We start from the raw sequence: 12,525 nt of genomic DNA on the forward strand, positions 1-12,525 counted from the left end.
CCATGGTTTCCAGGAAGAACCCCTGGTATGCCAGCCCTTCTCGTGGTCACCACCTCTTTGCCAGGGTCGAGCTGCAGACTCCTCTGCCCTTGGGACTGCTCCTGCAATCCCCAGGGGAACCCTGCTACTGCAAAATCCCAGTTCGTCACACCTAGTCAGAGCTCCTGCGGGACACAGGATATAGAATTTCCCCGTGTGGTTTATGTACCCAGCCCATATCTTGTGATTGAGCTAGCTTGGATTTTTCCAAAAAAGCCAACCAGGCCGAGTGGGTCCAACACTGACTCTGACCCCTTTTGACCTTGGGTGAGCCCCTTCTCCCCTGTAACACAGAGACAGCAACACAGATTGCAGGAGATTAATTAGCTCCTATTCACCGACTGCTTGGAAGATGCAAAGTGCTAAGTATTGTAATTATTAATTTCTAACCCAGGGGCCGGAACCTGCCTCTGCCATATTAATGAGCCCTTAACGATGGTGCCAGAGCTCAGAGCTCTGTCGTCATTATCATGCCTGAGGGAAACAGCGCACAGGCCTCTTGATCTTCATTAGGGGGAGGTGAGAGTGGGAGAGCTGCCGGGATTCTGTGTCACAGGAGCCAGGAGTGCAGGGTAGCCACCACGGAGGCTGGGGGGTTCAAAGAGGGAGTTGGCCAGAGCACGGAGGGGTTGGGGGGACTTGAGGCCGTGGAGCCCTCGTGTGTGCTGAGCCTAGCAGGGGGCACCCAGGCCTTGTCCTGATCCCGTCCGCTCGGGGTGAATTTCACCCCTTGGAAAGGTTAAGACCTAAGCCCATCTGGCCAGCACTGCAAAGGAGGTCAGCGTATGTGGGTCCGAGCTCTTCATCTGGCCAGAAGAGTCTTATTTCATCAGCATCGTACTTCCCCTTTGCTGGAACCGATTCCTGACTGGCTTACCCCAAACCAGCATCAGCCTGGTGTGAAACAAAGGGGTGTGTCCACACGGCCTTTTGTGTCAGTTTAACCAAATCAGTTCAGAATCACCCTGAATGTGAAACTGGTGCAATTTTCTCACATAGACAAACTCTTAGACTGTGAATTTTTCAGGGCAGGGATTATCTGCAGTGCCCGGTGTGACAGGGCCCCGATCTCAATCGCCGTGTGTCTGGGCAGTGCCCGGCCCAATGTAGCCCCCATCTCAGTCGCTGTCTGGGCAGCACCTGGCCCGATGTGGCCCCCATCTCGGTCACTGTGTGTCGGCCCCCATCTCAGTTGCTGTGTGTCTAGGCGGTGCCCAGCCCGATGTGGCCCCGATGTGGCCCCGATCTCGGTCAGTGTGTGTCTGGCTGGTGCCCGGCACAACGGGGCTCCAATCTCAGTCACCATGTTTCTGGGCAGCGCTTGGCACGGTGGAGCTGGGATGTGGGGTGACTTGAAGGCTAGTAAGGGATGTTGGAAACCTTTGGTGCAGGTGCTGGCCGGGAAGCAGAGGCAGCTGGGCAGGCTGTAGGTAGGAGGAGTGTCTGGGGGGGGGCCAGGGGGATGAGTGATGCCTGTCCAAAGGGGGCACAGGGAGAGGGACCTGGCTGCTGTTGGGAGGTTGCATTTTTCACTTCACTGATTCTTCTGGCCACATTGACAGGAGCTGAAGGACAAAATGACAGAGCTGCTGCCTCTGATCCCTGTCCTGGATCAATACAAAATGGACACGAAAATGATCGTGCAGCTGAAGGAGGAGGTGAGGAACGTCTCAGGGAGCTTGCTGGCAATCCAGGAGGAGATGGGCGCGTATGACTATGAGGAGCTGCAGCAGAGGGTGCTGGTCCTGGAGGCCCGGTTACATGCCTGTATGCAGAAATTGGGTATGGAACGCAGCAGCCTTTCCCTCCCTTTCCATCCTCTCTCTCTCACATGCCTGGGACAGCACCAAGGGGCTCCCCTCTCTGCTTCGCAAAGGGCTCACACGCTGAGAGTGCCACTCAGTCGCGGGCCAAGAGGAAGGGCTCTGGGAGGTGGCATGAAAGTGCCTCTTTCACGTCCATTGGGTGTGGTTCCGCTTGCTGAGGGAGCACAGGGTTCCCTGTCTGGGTCTGGCTAATCTCACTTCCTGCGTTGTTTCTGCACAAAGGGAATGGGGTCTAGGGGTTAGAGCAGGGGGGCTGGGAGCCAGGACTCCTGGGTTCTCTCCCCAACTCTAGGAGGGAAGCAGGGTTTGGGGTGTTAGAGCAGGTGGAGGTGCTTCCAGTTGCTGAGGAGGATGATGCAGGTTTCTGAGTCTGGTTCCAAGAGCCCAGCCCCAGTGACCTGTGTCTGGGGACGCCCAGGGTCCTCTCTCGCTTTTGGACTCCAGGGCCAGACTAGGAGGGTGACAGGAATTCCCCTGGGCCCCCACAGCAAAGGGCGCCGGGAGTACCAGCTCCCATTGCAAAGCACCTGGGACAGTGTCACCCTCATGCCATCTTTATTGTGGCTGAGCTGGCAGCTGATTTGCTCCCACGTGCTCCTGGCTGGGGCTCAGCCAGGGTCCAGGGGGCAGACATCCCGCCAGGCTGGGGCAGTGGGCTCACCACTGCATGCTGGAGAGAGGCCAGTGCTAGGGGACTGACGTCAGACAGCTGGGTTAGACTCCGCAGAGGGCATGTGCAGAGCGAGCAGCTGGAAGCACCAGCCTGAGGCAGACTGGGGCCCATCCAGCCAGTGTCCCGTCTCCAGCAGTGTCAGAAGTTGTATGGAGCCCTGCAGAAGGCAGTGATGGGATAATCTGTCCTCAGGGAAAACCCCTCCTGACCCCCGGTAGTTATACCCTGAAGCAGGAACTTTTCTAGCCTTCCAGAACACCTGCTTGTTGAGTGGATAGTCTCTGCATCGTATAAATGTCCAACCCTTTTGTGAGCCCTGCTGAACTCTGCGTCAGCGACACCTTGTGGCAGAGAGTTCCACTGACCAACAGAATCTGTGTTTCCTTCTCACCACCTTTGAACTTGGCACCTTCCTGTTTCGCTGACCGTCCCTTAGCTGTGAGATAGGGAGAGCAGAAGCTCCGGCTGAGCCTTGGCCTGGAAGATGACTCTATTGTAGGGGGTCAGCCCGTGCTGAGAGCAGCCTAGCATTTATTCCTGCAGTGTTATTTGCATCACCATTACAGCAGCATTTAGCGGCACAGCACGAGACCATCTCTTCCCACCTGAGCATTCAATGAGCATGGCAGGGGGCAGGCACAGAGAGTGGAAGCAATCGGCCCCAGGTCACCCAGCAGACAAGAGACCCAGGTCTCCTGCCTGCCGCTCAGGGAAGGTGCATTCCCTGCCTCCCGAGCACTTTCCCTGGGAAAGAGCAGCCCAAGATGAGAGCCAAAAGGAGAGGTTGGTGTAGGGAGGAGAATTGCTCAAGGAGGGGCCTGTAATCTCCATTTCTCTTCTGTAACTGGGGGCACCATGTTCCCCGTGAAGCAGGGGCAGCCCTTGCAGACGGCTGCCCAGCTCTGCCGGGCTGCCTGGCTCTCCCCTCTCAGCTTGGGTTGCTGCTTGCCCTCCGAGGCGGGCTGGGAACAGCTGCTTTTCACCTGTCTCATTGTCCAGGAGCCCAGCCCACGGGCTGTATAAGCTAGAGATCCAAATACGGCAGTAGCCAAGGGTTGCAGGTGCTTCGGTTGTGCTGGGCTGCCCTTGGGACGCCGCCCTGAGGCCTGGTTCTCGAGACAGAGGCAGTTTGCAGGTAGGACTCGCTGCTCTGCTCGCTCCCTGCTGCCAGTCCCTTGTCTGGATGCTGGTAGCAGATGCTGGGAGCTGTCCCAGTGCAGCGAGGCGTCCACGTGGCTGGTTTGCCGCTCTGCTGAGCCCTTTCAAGTGCCGATGCTTAGACCCCGGGGCCTGATTCCCTGGTGCCTGTGCAGAGCAAGGGCGGAACGGGATTGTTTTGTGCCTGCTTTGCGTTGGCAGGATCGGCTGCCCCAGTGCAGAGCCAGAGGGAATCAGGACATTTTCCTTAACACTCCCTGGCATCTCCCCTGCTGAGCTTCCCCAGTGAACCCAGGTGTGTGATGAGCCAGTGTGGTGCTGGGCTGGGAAGTGGGAGAGCTGGGTCCTCTGGGGCCAGGGCTGTCCCTCGCTCTCCGTCCGTGCAGCACCTCAGACGTGGCTGGTTCTGTGCCGCACTTGGCACGGTTGATGCCCTGATCTCAGTCAGGGCTTGGGCAACGCCCGGCACAGCAGGGCTCCAGTCTCTGCTTTAATATTGTAATAACCAGGGAAGGCAGGACTCAGCTGCTTTCCCCCAGCCCTGCTCTGGCTCAGTAGCTACTGGTGCTGCACCAGGGTGGGGGGAGCTGTGCACAGGGCAGGGGAAAGTTGGGCACAAGGCTCCAGGTGTTGACGAATTAGCCGAAGCAAAGTGGTATTTGCATGTGGGATTTTCAGCTGATCTTGAGCCTGCTTCCTTCTGAGCTGCGGTTTTAGGGTTTGATTTCACCAGGCAGAACAAAATCTGGGATCCAGCTCTCAGCTGGGTCAGTGACAATGGAGAAGGACCCAGATTGTAATTACGCCTGTGTGAATCCGGTTATTCCAGATCCACACTGGATTAACTGAGATCAGGTTCAAGGCCACAACCCCCCAGGAAGGTCACTGCTTTGCCTGGACGTGAATCCCAGGGGTCAGGATCAACTGGGAGAGCGAGGAGCCTTGTACAGACATCAGCCTCCACTGGCCGGAATCGACAGCGCCCCCTCAAAGGCACCAGGGCTCCAGTAACTTACACTCGCTGAAGATGGGGCTGACTCAAGCCAGTTCCTGTCTAGCTCTGTCTTGGGATTGAGGGGTCCTCGTGGAGATGGGGGTGCCTTTCCCCCCACAGTTGCACTGCTTAACAGAAATCAGGATTGAAAGGGATTCAGTTACACTGGTGCAAACGCCTGTGCTGCCGCCCTCCAGCCGATTTCACCCCATGTGCTAGAGACGTGCACATGCTGGGGAGACGTCGGGTTCACACAGACCCAGGGCAGCCAGCTGCAATCAGAGGCAGAGCACCCAGTGTGATGAGCCTGATGTAAGAACACACTGCTAGCCTTGCTGTGCGGCTGGACGTTGCTGCTGCCACGGGTGGGATGAACGTTCCCCCCCCATGACCAGTTCTGGGGAGGGACAGGAGCAGCATCTACCTGGCTCGGGGAGGCACCAGCCGACTGGTTGTCGGTAGGGGACATTCTTGAAGCACGGCACAGCCTGGACAGGAGGCTGCCAAGCATGGAGGGGTCTCTGTCACTGCAGTCCTAGCCCCCTCCCATGCACCCCGCTCTGCCCCCCACTGATCCCCGCCCCCCCTCAGCGGTTGGGCAGGTTTCTTTCCTGTAACCGTTCTCTCTCTCCTGCCGCAGGCTGCGGGAGGCTGACGGGCGTCAGTAACCCCATCACCATCCGGGCGTCGGGGTCCCGGTTTGGATCGTGGATGACCGACACCATGGCTCCTAGTGCCGACAGCAGGGTGAGTGCCGAGGGCTTGCGCTGGTGGGTGGGGGCTGGGAGGAGTCCGGGGGCTACCTCACCTTCCCATGGCTTCTCTCCCCTTGCATCACTCTGCAAAGCCTCAGTCGGCTGCAGGCCAAGGCTTCCGTAGCCGTTTTGGGTGCACACTGTGGAGGAAGGGGTCTGATCTCCAGCCCCCAAGAAGGGCCCAGCACCCGCAGTCGGGACTGGATCTCTCAGCTCCTGATACGCCCTTCGAGGCAGGGTTTTCCCAGGAGCTCAGCACCCAGCGTGGATCTGCCATGTTGGGTGTGTCAGACAACCTGGCCACTTGTTCTGGTGCCTAAAGCAGCCGTTCTCAGACGTTTGTACTGGTGACCCCTTTCACCCAGCCAGCCTGCGTGTGCGACCCCCTTATGAAGTAAAAACATGTTTTTTTAATTTAACTCTGTTATATATGCTGGAGATGGAGCCTGACAGCTTGTGACCCCCTATGTAATAACCTCATGACCCCCTGAGGGGTCACAACCCCCAGTTTGAAACCCGCTGGCCTAAAGGATTGCTGGCCCCGCTCCTGGACAAGGAGCCCTTGTGAAAATTCCAGCCCCACTCTGTCTATTTCCGTGCCCAAGGCCAGTCCAGCCTTTAATCCAGGCAATGGGAAACACGCACCCCTTAAAAAACACCTGTAACCGTGGCCAGAGGAGATAAGCCTAGCGGGGCGGGAGTGATGCTCAGCCAGCTCTGAAATCAGGCACACCAGGCATTTCTATCATGATGCCGCTTTAGCTCTTAAAACATCGCCAAGTGTTCGACCTGCAGAAAGAGCTAGAACCCGTTTAACATGGCAAACTGTGAAGGGGGGGGAAGGGTTAATAAAACTCTGTGAAACACCCGTAGAGGTGCAGCATCTTCATCCTGCAGAGCTTAGCGTCTTAGTGCAGCGAGCCCAGCAGAGCTCGAGAGAGGCAATTACTAGTGTAGAGAAATCCCAGTCCCCGTGAGATGCCAGCCCGTTTCTGCAGCCCAGCACCCCAGCTTTTCTGCCAGCAGTGCCATGGCCGCACGCTGGAGGATATTAACAATGCAGAGCAGAAGCAGAGGCTCCTGTTTCTAATTCCCCATCTTGCTCATTAATTGTCTTTCTGATGCACATCCTGCAAACAGTGTCAGGTGCCCCCTAGCAGCGTGTCCCACGTGTGTAGCCAGAGAGTGAGCCTGTTGCCTGGAGTAACCTCTGGCCACACGTTGGTACAAAGCGGGTTAGACCCTCTGCTGGCGTCACCTGGCACCAGCTGAGGGTCTGGGAACGACCAGGAACAGGTCTCGGGAGTTGGGAGAAAGCGTCCTAGGAAGGGGGTGGGGACAGGGAAGCATGCTGCATGCCCCCCGGCGATGGTGTCTTGAAGCCTAAAGATATCCTAGGCCTTGTCGACTTGGAAACTGGGGCCAGACTGATGCCAACAGCTGCAGCTCGCGCCGTGAGTTCAGTGCAGGATCATGCGTGGCCGTGTGCAGGGGGAATCGGGGCCTTACTTCTCTGTATATGAACCTGGGGGAAGCCCCTGCTGGCCGTGCAGACCTGTAGCCAGGGCCTTGTAAACACAGCCAGAGGCGTGCTGCAGTCGTGGCAGAGCTGTTCCAGTTGTAGCAGGCGGGCTGCAGGGGCGGGGCTCCATGGGGCTGTGCATCACACTTTGTGTCGCACATCTGCTAGTGCTGGGTCCTGCCTCGGATGCAGGATTGGGGGAGCAGGGAAGTCACCCAGAAGGGGCGGATGGTTCTGTGCATTTCCCAGAGTCCCCTGTGCCTGTGGCGATGCGCCGAGAGCTGGCGCTTTGCAGAGGGTGTTTGCAGTCCGCTCCATGCGACGGTGCTTCACTGCCCTGGCCCCTGCAGGCGAGGGCTGTTTGTGTGGGACTGGTGCCAGCTGGAGCAGAAGGCCAGCTCTGCACACCCACCCCCTGCCACGCAGCCCAGCCCTGGGCCCCAGAGGAGAGCAGAGGCTGCGTCCAGGCAGCTGTGCGACAGCGCTAGACCAGGACCTCCACGCTCAAGTCAGCGGCGGAGTCTTGCCAGAGCTGGCGCAGTGTTACCTTGCTGCCCACACGTGGGTGCTGCTCCCTGCCACTGCTCATCTGATTTTTGGTGTTAATCAGTGAGCCTTGGAGCCCAGAGTCTCCGGGCTTGGAGGAGTCCTCAGCAACCCTCACCAGCTCCAAAGGCCATAAGCGGTCAGAGAGAGGGACTGAACCTAGTGCTTGAGGAGGTGAAGCTGGGAGCCAGGACTCCTGGGTTCTGCTCCTGCATTGTGGGAGGGAGGGAAGCCAGGACTCCGGGACTCCTGGGTTCTGCTCCTGCATCCAGGGAGGGAGGGAAGCCAAGACTCCTGGGTTCTACTCCGGCATTGAGGGAGGGAGGGAAGCCAGGACTCCGGGACTCCTGGGTTCTGCTCCTGCATCCAGGGAGGGAGGGAAGCCAAGACTCCTGGGTTCTACTCCGGCATTGAGGGAGGGAGGGAAGCCAGGACTTCGGGTTTCTATCCCGGCATATCGAGGGAGGGGGGAAGGAAAGCTGGGGACTCCTGGGCTCCCAGCCTAACTTGGGAGGGGGTCAGGTTTTAGAGGCAGGACACTCATTGGATTCTTTCCAGTGCTTTGGGCAAGCTCCTCTTCTTCTGGGCCTCAAGGACAGCATCGTTTCCCTGGTCTCCTGTCTGCTTCAGGTAGACCAGCAGGCTGTCTCTCTCTGGCGTTGGCAGTGCCCGACCATCAGGGTCTCGATGCTGCCATGCTACAGGGTGACCCCAAGCAACTGCTTAGGGTTGGCGGTGCTTGTCGTGGTACACGCAGTGCTGTCCCAGCACCCCACCCTAAGAAGAGCGAAAGGCACCCCGGGGTCGGCTGGTAACCAGTGAACGTAACCGGGCTGCTGGCATTTGATTTAGAGGAAGAGAAGGCCTCCAGAGATGCCAAGTTCAGGATCGTCCACAGCGCTCCTAGCTTGCGTGGGAGCTTGGCGAGTGCTGCAGCTTCCGACTGCCTGCTCATTTTAGCAAGGGCTCACATGGATGTTGATTGCTTGCAATGTCGCTGCAAAATGGCATGGTTTTTTATGTACGGCTGGCTCGTGAAGACGAGGCGGCTGATGGATGGCCATTGGGAGGAAAATTCCGGATTTTCTAACGTGCGACAGATGAAATCGGCCCTTTTTTGATTGTGGGGGTTTGCGTTTCAAACCAGATGGGAGAGAGGCCTGGGGGCGTTCAAAACCGGTCCCCCAAGCCCCAAGTTGACTCTTCCCCAAGCACCCGTGGCGATTGGGGCCTGGATCCTGTGCCCTAAGAACAGGCACGGCCGCAGCGCTTGGCGCTCGGGGAGCAGGGGCTGGCTGGGCCCACTTGGGGGTAAGTGGCATTTCCAGTCACAAACTAGGACCTGTTGAGATGGGGGTGCGAGCACGTGCGGGGAGCTCTGTTCTCTGCTTGCCCTGGGCCCATGATCACTAGTCCATGATCCACTGACTGGGGCTGGCCACTCACTTTCACTGGCATACATGGGCTGGCCCTGGGGCCAGATCCTCAGACTGGCACAAATGATGTTTAGCCTCGTAATCCTGGTCAGCCATATGTACACCCCTTCCTCCTAGTTCCTTGGGCCTGAACAAACGTGGATATAACACAGCCACAAGCCAGCCAGCACCAGGCCTGCCCCCGACCACTGAGGGGAGTCTGCTTCCGTTGTGTGGACGGAGCCCAGCGGAGGGCGTCCCGTTTGCAGTGGCATGGGCAGGGCCACATCTCTCTGCACGTTTAGGAGCGGCCAAGCGTGGGATGGCCCAAAGGGGTCAGTGAGCATGCTGCCCAAGGTGCCGGGGGGCAGGAGGTGCTCTCTTCCTCTCACGCTCATAGCTGGGGGCCAAGCAGCCAGTGGCTAGGTGGCTTATTCAGGCCTCCTCTAATCACCCAGGGCGGGACTGTTTCTGTCAGTCTGTCCGCCTGGGTTTCTGCGACTTCCCTGTTTAGTTGACACTCGTTCCCCAACAGAGATCAGGGCCAGTGGGCACGAGACAGCCGTCCGGCACCTCGAGCCTGGCCTGCGAGAGGGGTGGCTAGCCATGTGCTCATGCGCTTCTTGTGAAATGCGATTGAGACTTCGCTTCCATTAAAAAACAGTTGGTGGACAGTTTTCAGCCCTTGGGGTTACGAACAGACCCGGTGTCACGGAGTCCGGCTGGGCAATGCTCTGGAACTGCTCCCCTAACAAAATCCAGTCAAGGACTCTGGGAGAGTCTCCTCTCTGTGAGCAGACGTGTCTCCAGGGCAGAAGAAGCTCACACGGCTTCACCTGCTGGTTCTGGATCCTGGAGCATTCAGCATGCCTCGTGCCCCTTCCGTGCGCTTCCTCCACAGTCGAGTTCCACCCCAGCGTGGGTCCTGGTGGGAAGCCAGAGTGGTCCCCTGCACCCCCACTTTCGCAGTCAGACATGACTCAATTAGCAGCCGTAATAACATGAAGGTGTTTATTAGATGACAGGTAATCCACTCTTCTAATAGGTGTTAAGCTGTTGTAGTGTTACAGTAGAACTAGGACGTCGACTGGGTCCATTCTGGGAGGCAGTGAGCCAGACACCCATGTCTGCACTTCACTATTCGTCCCCAGTTAGCTCCAAACTGTCTTCCCCTCCAGCCCCATCTCCTCTGGGCTTTGTCCTTTTCCGGGCCAGGAAGTCACCTGATTCCTTTGTTCTCCAACACCTTTAGCTATCACCTTGCGGGGGGGAAGGCCCATGGCCATTAGTTGCCAGGAGACAGAGTGTCGGCCATTTATGCACACTGGCCTTTATCCCACCCCCTAGAGACTTAAGAAATGCATAGGGGAAACTGAGGCACCCACACAGTATTCAGAGGAATCATTAAGAACAGTCCCACTTTGTCACAGGGGGCCCAGGCCTTGTGCTGGGTCCCACATGGGGTAAGGGATTGGGGGGCCCAGGCCTCGGGGGCTGGGGGGCCTGGGCCCCGCCCAGGGGTGATTTTCCCCCAGGATCCGCTGCCCCCCTCTAAGCGTGTGGCTGATCTCTCCCACCCAGGTCTGGTACATGGACGGTTACTACAAGGGGCGCCGGGTGCTGGAGTTCCGGACCTTGAACGACTTCATCACGGGCCAGAACTTTGTGCAGCACCTGCTGCCGCACCCCTGGGCCGGGACGGGCCACGTGGTCTTCAATGGTTCCCTCTACTACAACAAATACCAGAGCAACATCGTTGTGAAGTACCACTTCCGCTCGCGCAGCGTGCTGGTGCAGCGCAGCCTGAACGCCGCCGGCTACAACAACACCTTCCCCTACTCCTGGGGGGGCTTCTCCGACATCGACTTCATGGTGGACGAGAACGGGCTGTGGGCCGTCTACACCACCAACCAGAATGCCGGCAACATCGTGGTGAGCAAGGTGGACCCGCAGACGCTGGAGATCCTGCGCAGCTGGGACACTGGCTACCCTAAGCGCAGCGCCGGTGAGTCCTTCATGATCTGCGGCACCCTCTACGTCACAAACTCCCACCTGGCCGGGGCCAAGATCTATTTTGCCTACTACACAAACACTTCTAGCTACGAGTACACGGACATCCCGTTTCACAACCAGTACTCTCACATCTCCATGCTGGACTACAACCCGCGGGAGAGGGTGCTGTACACGTGGAACAATGGCCACCAGGTCGTGTACAACGTCACGCTCTTCCATGTCATAAAGACTTCGGGTGAGTTGTGAAACCGCTGCCGGACTTGGTTCTTCGCTCTTTCTTTTTCTACACTTCAGGATCGACCGTTCTTTTCATGAAGCAAAGCCCAGAGGTTCTTCTTTGTGTTTTTTTCTTTCTTCCTGTGGTTGACATGACGCATGGATCTCGTCTGCTTTTGTTGGAGCCAAGGTCAATTGTTTTATTTTATTTTATTATTGATGGCAAATAAAAATGATCTCTTTGACATTTGATGGGGCTTGTGCCTTTTCTTTCCGATTGTGGCCATGTCTCTCCGCTTCTGTGCAGGGGATGTGGGATTCTAATTTCCATGGGGAATTCACCCGTAAATACAGAAATATGTGAGAGTGGCACACAAACATTAAAAAGTGCATTATAGAACCAGAGGGGTGAGAAATGTAAAAATTCGACAGCCAGAGTTAACTATTGAAATAACAGCAGCTGTTACAGCTGAGTGCCGAAGTGCAGATGTACCCAGCAAAAATAACGGTAAATGTTAAAAATGACTGAGATAAAAAGTATATAACTCAAAGGATAAATGTTAAAAATGATACATGCAAGCAAAATTCTAGCAAGCGTTAGAAAGGATCGATTTTAAAATGCTCTACGGGTAAACTACTGGTCAGTATGAAAACCCAGACACAGAAATACAATACCAGAACTATTGATTTATTCCGTGTCGCCTCGAGCCCTCGCTGGTGGCTGCGCTGGTCTCGCAGCAGCGCGGATTGTAACGTTTCCGTTCTCTTGTTGTAGTTCTGCGCAGAGGGACCAGCACAGCGGGGTCTGGCACGTGACTGGGGCTTCCAGGCACTGCTGGAATACACCTGACGCATGCCGCACAGCATCTACCCAGTGGGATCCTGCTCCAGGTCTGGGGCTCCTTGGTGGTACCCTGTACAGCTGATAACACGCATGGGGCGTACGTGGTGTCTGGGCCTCTGGCTGCCCCCTGTGCACAGGGTGTTTCTCCTCCCCAGTAACGTGTCTCCCCGCCGGTGGATTCTCTAATCCTGCCCCACGTGAGAGCGCAGCGGAGACAGTGCTGAGGGTCTGACAGGCACCTGGTGCAAAATCCTCGTGCCGAGGTTAAGGACACCCCAGCCCGTTATCCCAAGCAGTGCAAGAGGGAGCAGGTGTGGTTGTGACAAACTGGGACTGTTCTTAATGTTTGCTCTGAACACTGTGTTGGTGCCTCAGTGTCCCCTAGGCAGTTCTGAAGTATCTTGGTGGTGGGATAAGGGTGTGTGATTGCTGCAGAGGAAGGGGCCAGTGCACCTAAATGCCAGGCACTCTGTCTCCTAGCAACTGATGGCCTGGGCCCCTCCTCTGCAAAGGTGCCAGCTGAA

The 12,525-nt window shown here is 57.1% G+C and overlaps 1 protein-coding gene across 2 annotated transcripts in view; it reads left to right on the forward strand.

The window, feature by feature from the left end:
* OLFM2 (olfactomedin 2) overlaps positions 1-11,375 on the forward strand; it is an 82,035-nt gene extending 70,660 nt beyond the window's left edge. For both annotated transcript variants that reach the window (XM_032793160.2, XM_032793159.2), the window contains exons 4-6: positions 1,602-1,821; positions 5,331-5,437; positions 10,510-11,375. In XM_032793160.2, coding sequence (XP_032649051.2) covers positions 1,602-1,821; positions 5,331-5,437; positions 10,510-11,187 — 1,005 coding nt within the window. In that variant the 3' untranslated portion in view covers positions 11,188-11,375. The remainder of the gene's footprint in view (positions 1-1,601; positions 1,822-5,330; positions 5,438-10,509) is intronic.
* The last annotated feature ends 1,150 nt before the right edge of the window (positions 11,376-12,525 follow it).

Source organism: Chelonoidis abingdonii, chromosome 26 (genome assembly GCF_003597395.2).
Source record: "Chelonoidis abingdonii isolate Lonesome George chromosome 26, CheloAbing_2.0, whole genome shotgun sequence".
Taxonomy (NCBI): Eukaryota; Metazoa; Chordata; order Testudines; family Testudinidae; genus Chelonoidis; species Chelonoidis abingdonii.